General features: G+C 43.0%; 2 protein-coding genes across 4 annotated transcripts in view; both read right to left on the bottom strand.

Moving 5' to 3' along the window:
• LOC8084002 (myb-related protein P) overlaps positions 1-13,237 on the bottom strand; it is a 38,216-nt gene extending 24,979 nt beyond the window's left edge. The window contains exons 1-3 of one of the 2 annotated variants that reach the window (XM_002465342.2): positions 12,795-13,235; positions 12,431-12,560; positions 8,576-9,574 (exon numbers count right to left, since the gene is read on the bottom strand). In XM_002465342.2, coding sequence (XP_002465387.1) covers positions 8,767-9,574; positions 12,431-12,560; positions 12,795-12,927 — 1,071 coding nt within the window. In that variant the 5' untranslated portion in view covers positions 12,928-13,235 and the 3' untranslated portion in view covers positions 8,576-8,766. Of the gene's footprint in view, positions 1-8,575; positions 9,575-12,430; positions 12,561-12,794 lie in introns of those variants that run through there. The other variant, XM_021458080.1, reaches the window with a different exon arrangement.
• On the bottom strand, positions 2,703-4,414 carry LOC8084003. Of its 2 annotated transcripts, none has more exons than XM_021458090.1 (4): positions 4,122-4,414; positions 3,793-3,863; positions 3,485-3,710; positions 2,703-3,340 (listed from the first exon to the last, which is right to left on the bottom strand). In XM_021458090.1, the coding sequence occupies exons 1-4, from the start codon at positions 4,213-4,215 to the stop codon at positions 3,276-3,278; spliced, it is 456 nt and encodes a 151-aa protein (XP_021313765.1). In that variant the 5' UTR covers positions 4,216-4,414; the 3' UTR covers positions 2,703-3,275. The 2 variants fall into 2 exon arrangements, with proteins under 2 accessions (XP_021313765.1, XP_002465388.1); XM_002465343.2 differs by having other exon boundaries at positions 2,703-3,318; positions 4,122-4,412.

The following is an 18,909-nucleotide window of genomic DNA, read 5'->3' as shown; positions in this document are numbered from 1 at the left end:
TCTCTCTACGTCTTGATTGAATTATTCCAACATGCAATGCAATGCATCTGATCTACGTACAGTACGGTTACCCGGTACTATGTCTCCGACGCTGCTGTGATTGGCGCAATCAGCTGGGACAAGTACTAGACGTCGCGGCCGGGCACCCTTGTTTGGATGTAGTCGGATTTACATCAATCCACATGTGTTGAGGTGGGTTGGAGTAAAATTTGAACTAAATTCCATCCCAATCCACACCAACACACATTGAAGTAAATACGATAACATCCAAACAAGGCCTCAGACAGGTCAGTGAACACGACTGCATACATCTCGTTGTCTGACAGCTAGCTTTGAGATCACATATTCTTCGCACACAGCGCACTCCATTGTCACTTTTAAAGCTAATTTACCCCTACTACCACATGTTTCTTACTCCCTCCGGCTATAAAAGGCATAACTATTGGATTTGTACAAGTCAAACTCGTTCAAATTTAATCAAATTTATAATGAATAATATTTATATTTATATCTCAGACTAGGATTACTATGAAAATATATTTCATCATTAATTTAATTATACTTATGTTATCGAAAAGTGAAAATTGCATCCTTTTATTTGTGGAAGGAGGAAGTATTACTTTTTCCAAAATTGTCCAATCATATAAACTAGCGAAGGTGGCATGTCTATATAAGGCTAGTTTAGTTTGAACTCTGAAAAGTTGCCTCGTCGAGCCAATCCTAGCTAGATATTCGCTTGTCTTATAAGCTGTACATTTTCTGTCAGTTAATAGTATTTTTCTCTTATAATAAATTAGCGAACATTATTTTTAGCCATGGCTTTCAGACCTGCGAACAGGCTTGCAAACAAGTTATTGCCTAGGCAAAGCAAGTTTCCTAGGACACAAACCAAACAAGCTCATATCATGGCCAGACTTGTTATATATGACTTTTGTCACATGGTAAAGTTCATTTTTCTGATTTTTAATCGCACGGTTGTCTGATTTTCAACAAGGTACCTGAAATCCAACATAAAAATATAAAAATATGGTTTAATGTCTAAATTTCACAAATAACTTATCTTAAATCATAAAATATGAAACTAGTATCAATTTTTTTTCTAAAAACGATATGATAAGACCATGGGATGACTACAGAACTAATGATGTAATTTGTGGCTTGCTGTCATCAATTTCGAAGGTTTCAAAATTCATATGTATGCTATATCATTAGAAAGATATACGAGTCTAGTTCCCAAAGCAACAAAAAGTTGAACATTTGGACTTCTGAGATAAGAGTTATGTCCATGTTTGTGGAAGCTGCTCAGTCTATTTCGTGGCTACGTGAGATACAGATGACTCTTCAATTTCTCTACCAATATGATCTTCCATTGCTTTTACTTATGCTTATGTTCATATCCAACTAGGAGGGGGATGTTCCTGATATAAATGATCCATGTATTCTATCACTTGAAGAGAGTTGGGATTTGATAATTGTGAGAATTGAGATTGGCTCTTCTTTCATAAACATGTAGAGCAACCTCTGATGCTAGTTGATCTCGTCAAGTGATATTTAAACTATCCAAGTTCAAAAACACATAGAGTAAGTGATCTCAAGTAGTTCTAGTTTTTATCTAGTCTACCACCGCATACGCACCCTTCCACAAGTCAATCCTTCTAATTTGGCATTCAGAGATTAAGGTCATGGCCAGTTATTGATTTCATCGAGCGAACTCCAGCAATGACAACATCAACCAAGAGCTTGATCACTATGATGTGATCCTCGAAGTTTTGGGAGAACAGATTTGATCGCCAAGTGCAAGAACGCATAGAGCGTCTTAAGTTCGCTGGTCATCATGAAGAATTTCATCGAGAGGTTTGTTGTTATGATGCTACTTCTCATGAGATGGATGGCTGTTAAGGTGATCATCATGATCCTTCTTTTTTTGACGATGCTCCTATCCAAGTTGTTGGTTATGATGTTGATGGTTTGAATAGAGAGTCATAGCTATTTTTGTTTACAATTGTTGCAAGTAGTGCGGTCATGGAGTCACTGGTATTGGTGTGTTCAAGTAATGGTGTTACAGTATTCCAAGAATATATGATGAATAACAAGATCATGAAGGACTCCTATGTCAAGTTTCCTACATGTTAATGGTCAATAAATATCTTACATGTTATTGACAATCAGTTCTTTCGTGGACACGTGTGAGAAGTTTGTAAGCAACAAAAGGGACATCATTTGGATTCTTTTGTCTTTTCAAGAAGCTCGACACAAATGGAAACAAATATGATCGTAGCACAATTCACGTCAATGTGGTAGAGTGGAATATGTAGTAAACCAAGAATGAGCAACTCACCAGTGTCAAGTTATGGTTTCATGGTTTGTGTTAGAATGCTTGCACGAATGAACATTGGTTGTTGATGGGACCGACAAGCAGCTATTTGAGACAATAACAGCTCCAATAGACATTAACAATATTGTGGTGAATAATCCAAAGATGTTTTTGAGCAAAAAAGGCAACTACAGAACAGTGGCTAACATGTAATGTTATTCAAAATTTAAATTTAGAGGAGAGACTTACAACGATTTTAATTTATCCTTCTCCCCAAAAGGGGATTTATTAAATAACCAAATATAACACCGGGGCTAAGGGTCAAATTGGTAATTTTCCTTACATTCCCCCCTAGGGGGGCAGGTATCGTATACACCGCCAAAATAAAGAGCCTTGAGTACTTGAATAAAAGCACCTAGACCTAACAAAATTAAGTGAATATCCAAAATTGTAGTCATTTTATTTCTATCTTTCCATATAACCAAAGAATGAAAAAGATTCTTCAACAGTCTCGGTTCCCAGAAGCGCGTAATTAATGCCACCGAAGCCTAAGACTGCGGAAGAAATTGTTCACCAAAGAACCAAAAGATACCTACCTCTTACCTCAGCATAAATTATGCAACCACGCTAGATAGGAGTGAATAAAATGAAAGAGGGGGAGTCTTCAAGCCAAGGACTTGGTCGATAGTGTATGGAGTTCGAACTGCTTGTTGAGCATTAAGATTAGCAGCTATAGTCAAACAACTAAATAAAACTTTTTTTAAAAAAAAAAGAATATTTCATATAGTAAAACCATAAGACAAACTGCTACTCGCGCTATTTGCGCGGATCACGTCGCTAATTCTTTTATATCTTCGTTCAAGGGCCAAGGAGAAACAGCCCCGCACCGCCAAGAAACGCGAGCAACCTCAGAGGAGCTGCAACCTTGCTGCCAAAGCTGTGTTCGTCGTCACCATAGATGTCAGGGTAGTCGCCGAGATGCGGCTCCAAATCGTTGAAGTCGCCTACGCAGACACGAACACGAGCCTGTCAGTTGGCAGCGGTTCCGCATTATTGTGTGTTGGTCGAATTGAACATTTGAACACCACACACCGTAGTCGATCTCGATCCCAAGCTAGACATCTAGGCTGATATTTAGAGAGATGAACCGGAGAAATTTGGGGACCTTACCTCTTCTGACGCTGTGGCTGCAGCCCCGCCGGAGCGCGTAGCGCACGTCCTCCACGGAGGCCCCGTTGTAGAAGGCGAAGCCGTCCAGGGCGCTGGCCACACAGTTGAGCACGTCCTCCGTCTCCACCACGCACGCGCCGCCGCAGTAGTAGTCCACCGCCCCGATGGGAACGGCGATGATTCCCGATGGGTTCAGCCTGTATGTGGCCTCGCAGCAGCTGTACACCTGCATATGCAGCATGCGCTAGCTTACGCACGGCACGGGATCAACACGGCATCACATCACACAGGCGTCGTACTTAGCTTACCTGATCGTCCTCGAAGCACTGCAGCGACCGTGTCGGCAGCAAGTTCGGCAGTGGATCCATCGGGAGATCATCTGCATGCCATGAAGGATCTAGACATGAACGTGATAGACTTTGACGTGTTAACTTAACTAGATGGTAACTATCAATTTGACGAGCTATGTATATATGCGTGTGTTGTACAGTGCTAGACAACTAGCTAGCTCTTTGGCAGGTGCATCACATATGTGCTAGTTGTTGATTTTTTTTTAAAAAAAAACGGTTGATAGGAGCTCTGCCGGACTTGTATTGATATACGTAGAAGAGAGCATGGGATGATGATGAGCATGTACCTGGTTTGCAGTTGCAGGTCGCGCACAGGCAAAGGACGGCCGCGAAACGGCAGCACCAGCGCCGGCTGTGGCGAGCAGCAAGGTCCTCGCCCATCGATCGGCGAAGGGGCGGCAAACAGATCGATCTCGATCTCCTTTTATTTCACGAACGTACCTGATGAGCACGTACAGCAGATTGATCTCTCATTCAAGCTTTATAGAAATTATTAACGGCCAGTGATTAAAGAGAGAGGAGCAAGTAATCCCGCCGGCAAGTAGGAGTGTAATACTAGATTACTAGGCGAGAGTTCAAACCTAACTGACCTGCCCGCTCTTCTCTCGACAATATATCCCATCTCATTATCTAGCCCCTGCGATTTGCGGTAGGTACGGTTGGACGATCTTTGAAGCAAGTAATTGCATTGAACGGCTCTTCGAGTTTGAGTAGTTTGTACTAGTAGAAAATAGAGATTTGCGCGTATAGTGAATTAGTGACCATAAAGCTGCTCTTCTGTGAATGTTTGGTCGGACGTGGAGTTCCCTCTTTGTTACTGTTTGGTGGGAAACACGGAAAGGCCTGTGCGTGCTTGACTCGGTTACTCTTGACTCACGAGTCTTGTTAAGGCCAATCTCAATGCATGTTTCATGAGAGTGTCATGCATATTAAATAGGATGTCACATAAATAAAATTGCTGACTTGACAGAGTCATTAAATGAAGAAGTTTCATCACATGAGAGAGGCTCGCTTATCTAGTTTATAGTTTTGATAATTTTGCCATGAAAATATGCATTAAGACTGGCCTAGTAGGTCACGCATGTTATTACTAGCTTTATGGTCACGCATGCTACTCACGAGTCTTTGACTCTTTAATTTGTTAGCAGCTAGTAGGTCACGCCGCTGCTAACAAAGACTCTCGGTTACTCTTGACTCACGCATGCGTGCTCGTTAGCAGCTAGTAGGTCAGATTCATGTTCCGTGCCTCTGTACAAGCTAACTTCATTGTTTCTGCGCTACCAATATACTTCTAGAAGCATGCTAAGAACATGTTCACAGCACCTGCACGCAGCTGCGTCGTCGTATAGCATTAGGCCAGCTAACGGCTAAAGATGAGCGACGGGCCAGCCTGCACGGCACGGGCCAGGCCCATGCTAGGCATAGCCCTATAGGGCAGAGGCCTGTTTACCCCGCGTGCCGCTGGACTGTGTCTTCATAGGCCACTACTCTGGCTGATGGCTTAGGCATGGCCTGTCAGACCATTTTCTGTGTCGGACTGGTCCGATGAGCATGGCCCTTTTAGTATGACGGGCTGACACGAGGCCCACCAAAGGCCAGTCCACAGGCCACAACTAAATTTTTTTTAAAAAAAATCTTACCTGCTACCAAAGGCTAGCCATATCTGGGCCTCTTTTTTAGTAGGTCTTTATTCTTTAGCAGGCTGCTCATAGCGGGCTGTCATCGGGCTTTTTTCTTATTTTTGGGTCGTGTCGTGCTGCCCGGCGAGCCGAGGGGTTAGCCCAAACACAGACTGCTACTTGCTTCGGTTCGGGTCGTGTCGTGCTTGGGCCAAGCCGAATTGTCGTGCTGCGTGCGGGGCCGTCGCCACACGGACTGCATGCTCATATTTACTAACGGCTTAAAACCCACCCCGCACACAATCCACTCGTAATAAATTAACTCCTTTTTCAATTCAGTCCACCCTATATTTTGTACTTTTAAGCCAACACATTCTAACCCACCCAACTTATTGAACCCACGGGTTTATTATAAGAACTAAAATAAGCCTTGCCCCACCCCGCGTCACACTATACCTTCATACCTCGTTTGTGACCCAAACTTGACCGACGAAGACAACTTCCAAATCAACCAATTGCGCCCATATAGATCCAGACCACCCTGTCGTCGTCTCATTCTCTAGCCAAGCCAACAACGACAGATAGGATTTAGAGAAGTGTGGAGGCCGTATTGATGAGACCGCAGGCTTCGTTGAGGAGGTGCTCCACCAAGAGGAAGGTAGTGTCTGATCGGATGCCCCATTTGTGCGCTGCAGAAAGGAAGAAGATAGAGCGTCAGCCTGCGTAGGGGCGGGAAAGATTTTAGGGGTGGGAGAATTAGTTGTTTGCGAAGGCTGTCTAGTGGATCCTAGCTAGCCTAGGAGATGAAGGCTCCATCGCCCACCTACCAGGCCTTAAAGCAGAGCAAACCTGAGTTGGTGCCATGGCCCAGGGAGAGGCCGGAGAAGGAGCTCATAGGGCTCTCCACTTCATAGCAAGGGCATTCTATAAGGACGAGTTGATGTTATCAAAGGTTTAAGACTCGATGCGTTGTGAGCTGGAGAAAAGGGGTATATTGAGGTTGACGATGGGTGGTACAAGCGCAAGGCCAATGCATAGGAGTGATGATGGATGACCTTTGGCTCTCAGAAGGTGCTGACAAGAGTGAAAGCGACTCTAACGACGAAGAGCGAGAGGATGAATCGAGTTGAATTTCTGGAAGTGAAGAATAACTGAATATAGAAGATGTATTTTAATTTGCTACTACATTCTTACTGAAGAAAGAGTTTCAAAGAGATTTGGACGGTATGAAATAAACACATATATAGTCGTATATGCTAGTGAAAATAATGACACTGTTACTAGATAGTAGCACATAAAATGTGCAGTTGTGTCTTCCGCATCAGTCCTAAAAAATATTATTCTCACTTAACGAGAAGTTAAACATTTTTAACTTTGACCAAATATATAAAAACTATTAATATTTATGTTATATACTCTCTCTGTCCCTAAATAATTGTCACCCTTGATGTTCGTGCCACAAGTGTGACTTGATTTATAGAAAATATATATAATATTTGTATCTCCAAGTAAATTTCAAATGTAACATAAATATTAATATTTTTTGATATATTAATTAAAGTTGTTTCTTGAGAAACACAAACGGTAGATATTTAAGACAGAGGGAGTAGTTGTATCATCACATAGCTTGTTATATATAATTTCATAATTAACTTATTTGAAGATGTAAATGATGTTAAATTTTCTATAAATTTAGTCAAACTTTAGAATTTAAATAGCATGAGTCACATAGCAACTTTTAATGAGACGGATGGAGTACTGATTGAGTGAGCCAAAAAGAATCTCTCAACTTGTCTTCTTCCGACAGTTAAAAGGGACGGAGGTAGTATGTGTTATAGTTACAGTTACCCAGCAAGTTACTAGGGTAAGACGATATGCTTTCTTCCTGCAAGATCCAGGTGGAAGAAAAATAATGTAGGCTGCGCAAGAAAGATTTTTTTATCACGCGCCAATTTGTTTGGCGTGACAAAATCATGCTGTCATTCCACATGTGCTGGTGTAATAAGATCTGCTATGTTGGGCAGTAATTTTCACGTGAAAAACCTTATAACATCATTTCTATTATTGTGATAATATTGTTTTGTCGCGCTAACATGCATAAATGACGTGGCAAGATGAAGATAGCAATGATGTTGGCGTGACAACTTTTGGGCCAACATGAGAGATCACCGAAGCTTTGTATTCACTCATCTTGATCTCTCCGAGTCAAGATCTGTGCAGGTTGCACTATCACTAGAGTCAAGTATAGCACTATTGACTATGAGAAACTTTGGATACACAAAATTGTGGTACAAAGGATGGCCCTTTCATTCTCGTGACACAAGCAAGGAAGATTTTTTTTTATTTGCAGGAGACCTCTTTGGACAAAGCTTAGCAAGTCATGTAGAAGTTGGAACATAGAGATATGTATGATGCGAATAAAATAGAGCATTAAGTGCACTCAGATGATCATTGTTCTGACGAGCATGAAGTGTTGAAGGGTCATATATAGTGCACTGGTACACAGATGTACTATACAGGCGGTTCGCAACCCCTTTCTACAGACGGTTTGGCGAACCGCCTGCATTAGTGGCCTGTGTAAATAAAATTTTTCACAGGTGGGTAACTGAGACCGTCTGTGGAAAAGCATTTCTACAGGCAGTTCAGTCATACCAACCGCATGTAGAAATCTTTTTCTAGAAATTGGTTTTTAAAAATAGGAAAAAGAAAAGATTTTAATATCAGGCGAGTCGCACATTTTTCACGTAAAACTGCGCGCTACGCGGCCAGTGGGATTCAAACCTGAGACCTCGCCCTCGCGCATAGCCTCCTCTATCATTTCACCTATCACTCAGTTGTGTTTATATTAGAGTTTAGTTCCCCATATACTATCCTAAACTAAGCATAAATTGATTATTTAAGGCCCTAAACGGCTTCAAATGGAAAAGTCGTCAACTACAAAGTTTTACAACTTTTTAAGATCTACAACTTTTGTTCGCAGAACCGCCTGTAGAAATACATGATTTCTACACACGGTTTTGTTAGGAAAACCACCTGTAAAAATTGATTTTCACAGGCGGTTTTTTAGTCGGGTAAGCCAATTTTCTTTCCACAGACGTTCTTTAATTGAAACCGCCTGTAAAAATTATGTTGCACCGCTGGCTTTGAGCACTTCTGTACTAGTGGTGATCAGGTTATGCGCAAAACTAGTAATGATGGAGAAATCACAATCATTGAAGCTAATTTAGGTATAAGAGGGAAGCCGTTAACATAGCTGAAAACAGTGAGGATGAAGATGATACTGTGTTATGTACTATTGCAGTGACGGTAACTATTATGGCTGCAGCTGCGCGCTCTGGTCGATCTGCTCCGGAGCCGGTTCGCCCCATAGATGGGCCGCGAAGCCGTCCCAGTCCATGTCGAACAGGTCGTCCACCTGGGCCTCACCACCGACCCCGTGAAATGCTTCGGCAACCGAATCGTGGCCGGCCCCGATAGACACCAAGGCGTCTATCTCGCTCTCGGCCTGGCAGAGGTCCCCGAGGTCTATCGGGTCCAGCACCCACGGCCCGGTCGCGTCCTCGCTGCAGGGCCCGTCGGCCGTGCTGCCGCTGCTGCTGTTGGGCTGGTTCGGATCCTGGTCCACCACGGCGCTGTGCGCCGCCGACGTCGCGGCGGTGGCCGGGCTGGACGCGCCTTTCGCGTCGCCGGACTCCGGCTCGGGCTCGGGCTCGGGGTCCGTCTGCTTGCTGTTGGTCTTGCTGCTGCTGCCAGCGCTCTTCGTTGACAGGCCCGGGGTCCTGCCGCCGTGCCGCTTGTCGTCGTCGTCGATGGTGACGGTGGCCGGGCTGGACGCGCCTTTCGCGTCGCCGGACTCCGGTTCAGGCTCAGGGTCCGGCTGCTTATTACTCTTCTTGCTCTTGCTGCTGCTGGCGCTGCTCCTCGGCGACCGGCCCGGAGTCCTGCCGCCGCGGCGCTTGTCGGCGCTCTGCAGCTTGCTCATGTCGATGGTGATGGTGGTGTCCGGCCCGGCGGTGTATTTCCGGCGGTACGTGTGGATCTGGCGGCTGAGGTGCGAGTTCCAGTGGTTCTTGATCTCGTTGTCTGTTCGGCCGGGAAGGTGGCTGGCGATCAGGGACCACCTGCAAGCATCGGATTCGGAGCAAATACGATAAGTCGTCGCAAGGAGATCGATCGAGGTACGATGGTGACATATGCATTTCACTGGCAGCCTAGATCAGTGCCATCGTGCTTCAACCTACGTACTACTTCTAGTAACACACTAGGTACTACTCCTCTCCTCGCAGTTTTTCCAGGACAACAACGTCACAATTTTCCAGCCACTATATCACACCACGCTAGCTTGACAGTTCAACATGAGTTTGGTGCAACTAATTGAGATCGCGCGCGCTACTTAATGATGTGTGTGCAGTAGGCCGTAGTAATCGTGTGCCTGTGTGTTCATGGCGCTAATCTATATCATTTGCTGAGAAGAGGCTGCTGGACGGCCGACAATCAATATAAATCGACCGCGCGTCGTGAGCATAGCGCAGGCTGAAAGCTCCGTATACTGTCCAAAGCGGGCGCCGATGTGCCGCAGCCGGAGCGGGACTTCTCGCCGTCCACAGCTAGCTGCACCTCTCACTCTCAGCGTCAGTAGTGTCAACATAAAGGCCGGAAATCATTACGGCCGGCGTGGGCCTGCCATTAATCCCACGGGGCCACACGGACAGGGACCTGGACGGCTGGACCTCTAGGAGCTACTACGTACTAGCGTGCGATCAGAGGAAGGCGACTCTGTGGAAGCTAGCCAAAAGTACGCCTTTGCACAGTACTGGGGATCTGCGGGTGCGAGAGACCAACGCGGAGGCCATGAAGATGGCGGAAAGCTCCTGTGCGCGCCTCAAGAAGATCGTGACCCCTCCGCACGGCATGCCTAGTCTCTGGCATGCAAGTTCGCTCTCTTGAGTTAAAGAGAGTGTTGGCCCAAATTGTCGTTTCGTGGTCCTCTCCTCTCACTCTCACCCGCTCACGATTGACAGCTAATTAAGCTTTCGCCAGGACCTCCATGTATATTATACGTATTATATATATATATATATATATATATATATATATATATATATATATATAGTAATACAAAAGTTTTGATGAGTGACGGGCTGGCGGCACTGCTCTCGCACTCGCAAAGGCCAAGAGCGGGGATGTAGTGTAGGTATAGGCCGGGAGGACAATACGCGGATCACTATTATGCCGATTTATTGACATGACACTACACGACACGACATGACATGACACTACACTACACTACACTACACTACAGAGTACTCTATTCGTTCTAAAATAAATAACTTTTATTAAAAAATAACAAAATATTTATTTGATATTATAAATAAAGTAGTATATTTTTCTACACATTTAATTGAAAATATGGAAGGTATAAGATTTAGAAATTATTTTGAATAAGGTTTGAGTCAAATATTAAGAATATAAATCATCAATAACTTTTAAATTGTTAAGTTTACAAATAAAAAAATTATATGAATAAATTTGTCTTGTAAAAAATACTTTCATAAATATATACATATATTATTTTTTTTAATATTTTTTGTAAAAATAAGAGGTCAAAATTGTGTTCTGGAGACCATATCGCTGTCCTAAACGACTTTCAAATCCGCGAGTATGTGCACGACGCTATCATAGGACTGGTTAGTAGTTGCTTTTCTCTAATATATTCTTTAATTTATACAGCTTTGACACGAGAAACTGAATAGATCGAGCATTTCCTCGTGTCGCTGTTTTTGGATCTTAAGAGATGTAACGACGATGACCGATTAGCAAGGTTATATAGATTTAACTTGTTCTTAGTCTTACTGTGTACTACATCATTATACGAAGCCACGAGTCTGGCGGGCATATAGGGGGGCATTAGGCATACCATATTTGCCATCGTGCCATGCATGCACGTACACGTGGCCTCAAGAACCTGTACGCACCTGACTCCTGCACAGTAAAATTCATACGCAGCTGCGAGGCAGCGACACGAGCCAGTGACAAGGACAGGATCGATCGGACCGTCAGTGTTAAGTACTCAATGCCCTGTAGAGCGAGCGTGCGTAGAGCCCACGCGCGCGTGTACAGATTAATTAACATTGGTGTAGGTGTAAAATACTGTACATGCATGCATGAGGCTGTCGGGCTCGAGCGAAGTTACTGTACTAATTATTAGAGGGATGGCAAATTTTGGCCTTGTTGCATTGTTTTCAGCCATGCATCAGGCTTGCTTAGCCTCCTATTCCAACAGCGTGTGTGTGTCTACTATACTACTGTAGTATATATAGTATAGTACAGTACTGTATACGTGTATGGTCTCTCAACTCTCAACCAATCGAAGCAGCCATTGAAATCACTCGTATAGTCGTGTAAGGTTTTATTGATCTTTCAATAAAGAAAAAGGTTTTGAAAGCGCATGCGGAGCAGCCGCCACTTGTATCTGTACTACTCGACGAATGAACGAGTATAGCGGAGTATTGTCGGCGTTGACTCTTCTGCCAGAGATCCTTTTCCAAAAATAATTGGTAAAAAATTGTCAGGGAGTGTTGCATACGGTACTCCTTCAGTACTAATTTAATTTTTTATAAAAAAACTCTTTTTTTCCAAACTGACCAATTTAACTAAATTTATATAAAACTCTATTAATATTTATATATTCAAGTAGATTTAATTATAGAATATATTTCATAATTAGTCTAACCTATAATACTTATTATGCATCATAAATATTAAATATTTTGTATGATATTTAATCAAGCTCGATGCTATTCAAGAAACGAGATTTTTATATATTTTTTTGGAAAGAGAGGAAGCAAAGTACTGAGCTTTATATTTCTGGGACTTTCCCCCCTTGTGTATGAAGGCGAGCTATAAGCTGCTTTACAGTACTTTGTACTAGTCGGATGCACACTCGCTCTCAGTGTTGATTATGGTGCATTAGTTACCTGTTGCCGAGGGTGGCGTGGAGCTTGACGATGATGTCCTCTTCCTCCTTGGAGATGTTGCCCCTCTTGACGTCCGCCCGAAGGTAGTTGATCCACCGCAGCCGGCAGCTCTTGCCGCACCGGAGCAGCCCTGCACATATACACCGTAGGTACCACCAGCAGAAAGATCTTATTAACAAGCTGTGGCGGCGGCCGGCGGGCTAATCATACCATCATTTGCTAGTTGCTACTGCTGCCTCTCTAGCTAGCTAAGGGCGACGAACAAGGTGGATCGGAGTTGCAAAGATAGAGCTGGTAAGTGATGATGCGTGCGTGGCCGGCGCCTATACGCATGTATAGCTTGCAATATATAGTTGGTTATTACCTGCATTCTTGGGCAGCGACCTCCAGGATCCCTCGCCGTGCTCCGCAATGTAGTTGGCGAGTATCTGGTCCTCCTCCGCCGTCCACCTCCCGCGCTTGAGCCCCACCTTGTCGCAGCACGGCGCCCTCCCCATGGCCGGCCGGCCGCGCTTCGCTCCTCTCTCTCACCGCGCGGAAGGGCTCCGGCCGGACGCACGCTCTGGCCGCCGTAGTGTGTTGGTGCTGGCCGGCTAGCGAGAGGCCATGCCACGGCCGCCCATAATATAGCAGCGGCGCTCTAGGGGAGGAGGGGCCCGCCGTGTACGTGCACCCAGACGGAGTACCCTATAGCGCTTCCACGTAACGGACCGACCGAGCCGTTGTTACGTCTTACGTGGGGGACGGCGACTATAGCTAGCTAGCGGGCCGGGGGGACGCTGCAGCGGCGGCCGGACGTGTGGCTGCTGGTGAAGGCACGTAGGCGTGCCCGGCAAAGTGGGCGCCGTGGCGCGAGGCCGCGCCACCGTCCCCTCACGCGGCCTCGCCAGCGACCACGTTGTCAGCGGCGGCGGCGGCCCCCCGGCCCGCGCTTTATATCTTCTGTTATGATATACTACTAGTAGTAAGCAGGGAGTACGAGTTAGTACCGGAACCCTGTAGTAAATGTGTACCAGCACTGTCACTGCGCATCATATCGGTAGCAACGTGCGTGTGTAGTACGTGCTCGCGCGCGCTACTGATCGCGAATCAACACCCTGGTACAGTAGTCAGGCGTAGTGATCGGTTGGCCATGGCCCTGGGCCCTGGCGCATCGTCCTCTCGTACGGGTACGGCCAAGCCTAGCTAGAGTGAGGTCGTCGATGGCATGATTTTTCTTGCCGGGATGTATGGCAATGGCACACAGAAAATGACATCCACTTGTGTACAAGCCACGTGGAACTCGCGGGCGGGCAGTAGCCTACTAGCCTTGTCGCGCCTTGGTTCTGAGGCACAGGCACGAGCAGGACCGACGAGACTAAATAGCGAACGTTCATTGAAATGGATCCTGGCGATCAAATTTCCGACATATTTTTATTTCCGTTTTTAGAAAAAAAAAACTAATTCTACCTTTACCTATTTTGAACGGCGTGGGTGTGCTTCATTATCTTTTGGGTTCTCCGCTCCACACACCATCATCCCTCGTAGGCTGATATCGGCGCTGACGCATACAGAGAAAAAAAATATTTATTTTAAATTACTATAACTTTTGAATGGTACATTTATTTTTAATTCCGTCTGCACCGGTGTGTCCTACGTTGTAACACCCTAAAAATTGTTTCTTTGAAAATAGAGCTAAAATAATTTATTTTGTATTTTTGTGCTCATGAAAACATAGGAAAAATATTTATTTTATCAAATTAAAATTTATCATAGGGTATAGCAACATTGTTGTGCAAACATGCGGGTACATATGTTTTAGGTTATGTTTGTTTGTTGCTTCTTTGTATGTGGAGAGTGAGCAAAGTCTTTAAAATGCGTTTAGTAGGTCGATCTTCCTTATCCGACATGTCTTTCATATTCTTCTGTAATCAAATTTCTTGTTTCTCAGCTTAGGCTTTCATTTGGAGCTTCTTAGAAATCCTTCTTTGTCACCCAAATCACTCGTTTTAGTTCGTCAACCATCAAGCAATCTCTATAAACCTCTCACGAATTTTTCTAGCTTTTTCTATAACTTGTTCCCTATTTTTGGTGAGCATAATCTAATTTTGTTAGATGCTCCAAATTATCTTCTCATGAGATTCAAATACTTTATTTGAGTTCCTCATATTCTATAATGTCTTCGAGAGTTTTCCCGAATTTTCGGAGCTTTCGGAGTATTTTTCGTGGCTTAAATAATAATTCTGGACTTTTCTAGAATTATTTTATCCATAAATTAATTAATTTCGAAAATAATAAATCTCTGATTTTCCACCAACTATCAAAGGCCTTTGTCTTTATTTACTAATGGGCTTTAATTTTATTTAGACCTATTAGTAAAGGTGGAAGATGTATCATCAATTAGTACCATATTGCTAGTTGATTTAGATGTGAAGAGTTTTCCTCCCTATATATACGTACCGACCTCTTAGGCAAAGCATATCAAAACTACTCTAAGAGAATCTCTAGTTTGAGAAACCTCATGTGTAGTAAATTGGATTGTTCTCCTCCTTTTTATTCTCTTGTCGCCACCAGCCAGTCCCTACCATCGTTTGTTGATTTCCGGACATCTTGCGATTCTTGTCTTCAGCACTGGTCAAATTAGCCGCACATCGGTCTCTGGTGAGGACACCTCTTTCATGACCTTATACATTATTTTCAATCGCGTTGTATCGTATTTGTCTGAAAATGCCAATTTTGAACTTCCAGGTCCACTTCTTTCATCCTGCCGCTAAGCACTATGGCCAACTTTGGCGACCCTGCTTGTCGAGAAGTCAGCTCCTACCCTGCTTGTTGTTCTGTGCGCCGGCCATCCACTCTAGAGACCTGAGACGTCCTTGCTAGCCGCTGCCGCTGTGGCTATTGTTTGAAGCCTTCTCGTTCATCCGTGCAAGTCGCGAGGCACCTACTGGTGGTAATGAAACTCCTTGCACCGTCATCTCTCTATGGCATGCTCTCTGTTTTGATCACACTACTACTGAACGTTCACATGCAACCATGCGCCGTCCGTGTGCTCTCGCTGATTGCTAGCCTGATGACAGCAGGATGACATCACATGAGTATTATTGCCGTTTTCCTTTAGAAAAATAAATCCAGAAATACAAAGAAAATACACTAGTTTGTTTAGGCCATATCTTCTCTGTTTTAACTCCGATTTTCGTGATCTTTACGTCCGTGTGATCGTAGCGCTGCGTAGAATCTTTTTTATAAACTTTTCATACTATTTTTATATGATTGGTTGACTGTTCTAATTGTAGCCTTTGTTTGCTTCGTGTATGTTTGTTGTCGTATGTTTGTGATCGATGGTCGGAATTAGTCGGTGAGCAATTCGTGGTGATCAAGAGTGCTTCAGTGATCAAGATCAGAGCCTTGGCAACTAGTAAGACCAGCAGGATCAGCAAGAGCAATTGGATTAAGGCAAGTATAGCATTTGGGTTTTATTTCTGTGACCATGATCTTGTGACTAGATTAATGTTAAGTAATAAATGATAAAAATGACTTTTTAGCCACTTGATGATTTATCTGTAAGTGATAACCGGGACAACAGTGCAACCATGAGGGCTATAATGGCTCTGGCTTTAGCTCAGTATGAAGACCTTTTCTAGCTTGTTAGAGGTTACCCGAAAGGGCGGAGGGGCTGAACCGTTTTGGGTATAGTGTGGCCTCTGTCTGTATGTGTATAGGCTGCGAGTCATTGTGCCATCGGAAGGGGGGCTCTATATCTGCGCGCAAAGGAAACCTTGCGGCCCTAACTTGTTAGACGAACTTTTGAAAGGCTTCATAGTGATCCCTGCCGACCTTCCTTGGAAGTGGGTTAAGAGGCTGATCACCTCGGGCGAAAGGGTAAATCATGACTCATGGGTAAAGATGTGCAACCTCTGCAGAGTGTAAAACTGGTATACTAGCCGTGCTCACGGTCATGAGCGGCCTTGGGGATTCTTGCATCGACGGTGATGACTCTTGTGTGTTAAATATGCTCATTATTTATTATTTAATGCTCTACATTATTTATGTCACATTGATCATGAGATTGTGGAAGCTATATAATCTAGTTGCTATACTTGTGGAGTTCGACATGGACTCACTCTTGCTATTTCCCCCAAACCTCAGGAGAAGTTTAGGCTTGTGATCAACCAGTCAGTTGGATCCTGTAGAGAGAAGTTAATACCCGAAGTTTGGAGTTGTCTATCCGCTGTTTGTTATCAAAGGTTATCTCTTTTATACTAAGTACGTTATATATTTACGCATTGTCTTTTGGTATTACCCCTTATTTGTAGCTATATGTGAGATTTGACTTCTAAGACTCACATATGGTGCATATCTGGTTTTGTCCTTAAAATCGGGTATTACAAAGTGGTATCAAAGCAATGCTGACTGTAGGACGCAAGCCTAGTTGGAAATTTGTCGTCTTAAGGTTTTGTAATTGTCATAAAATCCTTGCTCTATAAACCTTGGTATTTTCATCCATACTATATCCCTATCCTTGCTATTTGTCTCTACCTTGTTGCTTAGTTTAAAAGTACTTGTTCTCATCTTCACTCCTTGATTTGGTATGCTATTAGAACCTTTTCTTACCACCTTCTTGCATCTTTGAAATATAAGTTTTAGGATCTCTACCCTTACTATAAAGAGAACGAGAGTATCGCAAGTTGAGTGAAGTGTGAACCTTCAATGCTTAATTGGTTTGTTATTATGTTTATGCTTGATTTGGATCTTTGTAATGAGTGCAATGATCTTGTGGGATTTCTTCACAATTTCATTAGTTTATAGGCCTAAGGCATAAGGATTAATGAAATAAGTAGTTGGGTTTGGTTATATCTTGTTTCTATCCCCTGCTGATTTCTGGAGCAGTCTGCGATGATTCTGGAGTATCTCAAATTTTGATCGTCCAAAGTCTATCAACGTTTTCTGGTAACAACTAGACTTCAAGATCTTTCCCTGACCGCAAGAAGCACCCTCATGGCTATTATGGTTTAGAAGTTACAAAAATCACAAGATGATACAGATGTGCTGTCAAGAATCTGTACCAGTTTCGGTTGCTTACTGTTTTAGACATATATAACTATAGAATTTGGAAAAGTATTCTATAGAAAATTTGTAGAAAATTTTCTATTCTTTCCAACGGTATAAGCTGGAACTTATTTGGATATGTAGAACTTGAGATTATGATATTTATACTCGGATGTTTCTGTTCTGTTTCAAAATCTGGACAGATCTGGTATTTCCTATTTTCAGATACCTTAACGTCAGAATCTAGGAAAAAGTTGTATACGGAAGTTGTAGATGATTTTATAAGCTTTTCAACAAATTAAGGATCGTCATCATATGAGTTCTGTAGCTCGAGATATGACTGGTACAAGTTACTGCATTCGTGCTGAGACATTGTCAGGATGGATATTATGATTGGCTATTTTGCCTAAGCTTAAAGACAGAATCTAAGGAATGCTTCTATATGAAAGTTGGAGAGAATTTCATAAGTTTTCTAACGGTATGAGCTACAACTCTATTTGATAAACAGAATAAGAGTTATACCTGTTTTACTACGCTGGTGTTTTCATATTATGAGAAAATTTTAGGATATTTGTTCTTCTCTTGCATATAATTAAGTTCTTTGGGATGTAAGGCAGTGACAATGGTAGTTAAAATTGTCTGGAAGAAGTTGCAAGCTACCCTTCTTGTGTCCCTTAGTTGACCGTTTCTTGAGGGGGGTAGCCTAGTTAAAGGAGTTACAATGAGAAGGATTGACTAATGTTGGATCATAGGAAAGGTTCACAAGTGTTTAGCAAATTGGTTTGTTTCAAGATATCATTCTATTTGGAGTGTGCTAATACCAATGGAGGTTTATGTCATTATTGATGCTCATGGATTAAGAGTTGTGTATGAGGATCAGACGACACCAAAGTCTACAGAGTTGTATGTATAGTGTGAGAGTGAAGCAACTTAACTGTGATAAAGGTACCGATAATTGGAACTTAGTGATGAAACTAACCTTGGATCAAGAGACTCGGTACAGCGAATTTAAAAGACTATATGATGTGTAGCGTCTAAAAAGGATAGGAAAAATAAGTTTAAAGAAGGATCGTACCTACTACACTAGGTGTCTCGTCAATATTTTAGGAATACTTGAGAGGCTACTTGGAGTAAGAGAGTGGAACCGTTGCTATGAAGATATAACTACTCAAGAAAGTGAACAAGATTCAAAATCTACGTCTCTTTGATCACTGTCTTCCGAATCTCGAGGACGAGATTCATCTTAAGGGGGGTAGAATTGTAACACCCTAAAAATTGTTTCTTTGAAAATAGAGCTAAAATAATTTATTTTGTATTTTTGTGCTCATGAAAACATAGGAAAAATATTTATTTTATCAAATTAAAATTTATCATAGGGTATAGCAACATTGTTGTGCAAACATGCGGGTACATATGTTTTAGGTTATGTTTGTTTGTTGCTTCTTTGTATG

Source organism: Sorghum bicolor, chromosome 1 (assembly GCF_000003195.3).
Source record: "Sorghum bicolor cultivar BTx623 chromosome 1, Sorghum_bicolor_NCBIv3, whole genome shotgun sequence".
Taxonomy (NCBI): domain Eukaryota; kingdom Viridiplantae; phylum Streptophyta; class Magnoliopsida; order Poales; family Poaceae; genus Sorghum; species Sorghum bicolor.
The sequence above is the reverse complement of the archived record's forward strand: the minus strand, read 5'-3'. Positions and strand labels throughout refer to the sequence as shown.

Coding starts and splice junctions, on each gene's coding strand:
- LOC8084003 (XM_002465343.2), bottom strand. CDS start 4,215: ATGGGCGAGGACCTTGCTGCTCGCCACAGCCGGCGCTGGTGCTGCCGT. Junction 3,864..4,121: donor GACCTGCAACTGCAAACCAG/GTACATGCTCAT, acceptor CATGGCATGCAG/ATGATCTCCCGATGGATCCA. Junction 3,711..3,792: donor AGTGCTTCGAGGACGATCAG/GTAAGCTAAGTA, acceptor CTGCATATGCAG/GTGTACAGCTGCTGCGAGGC.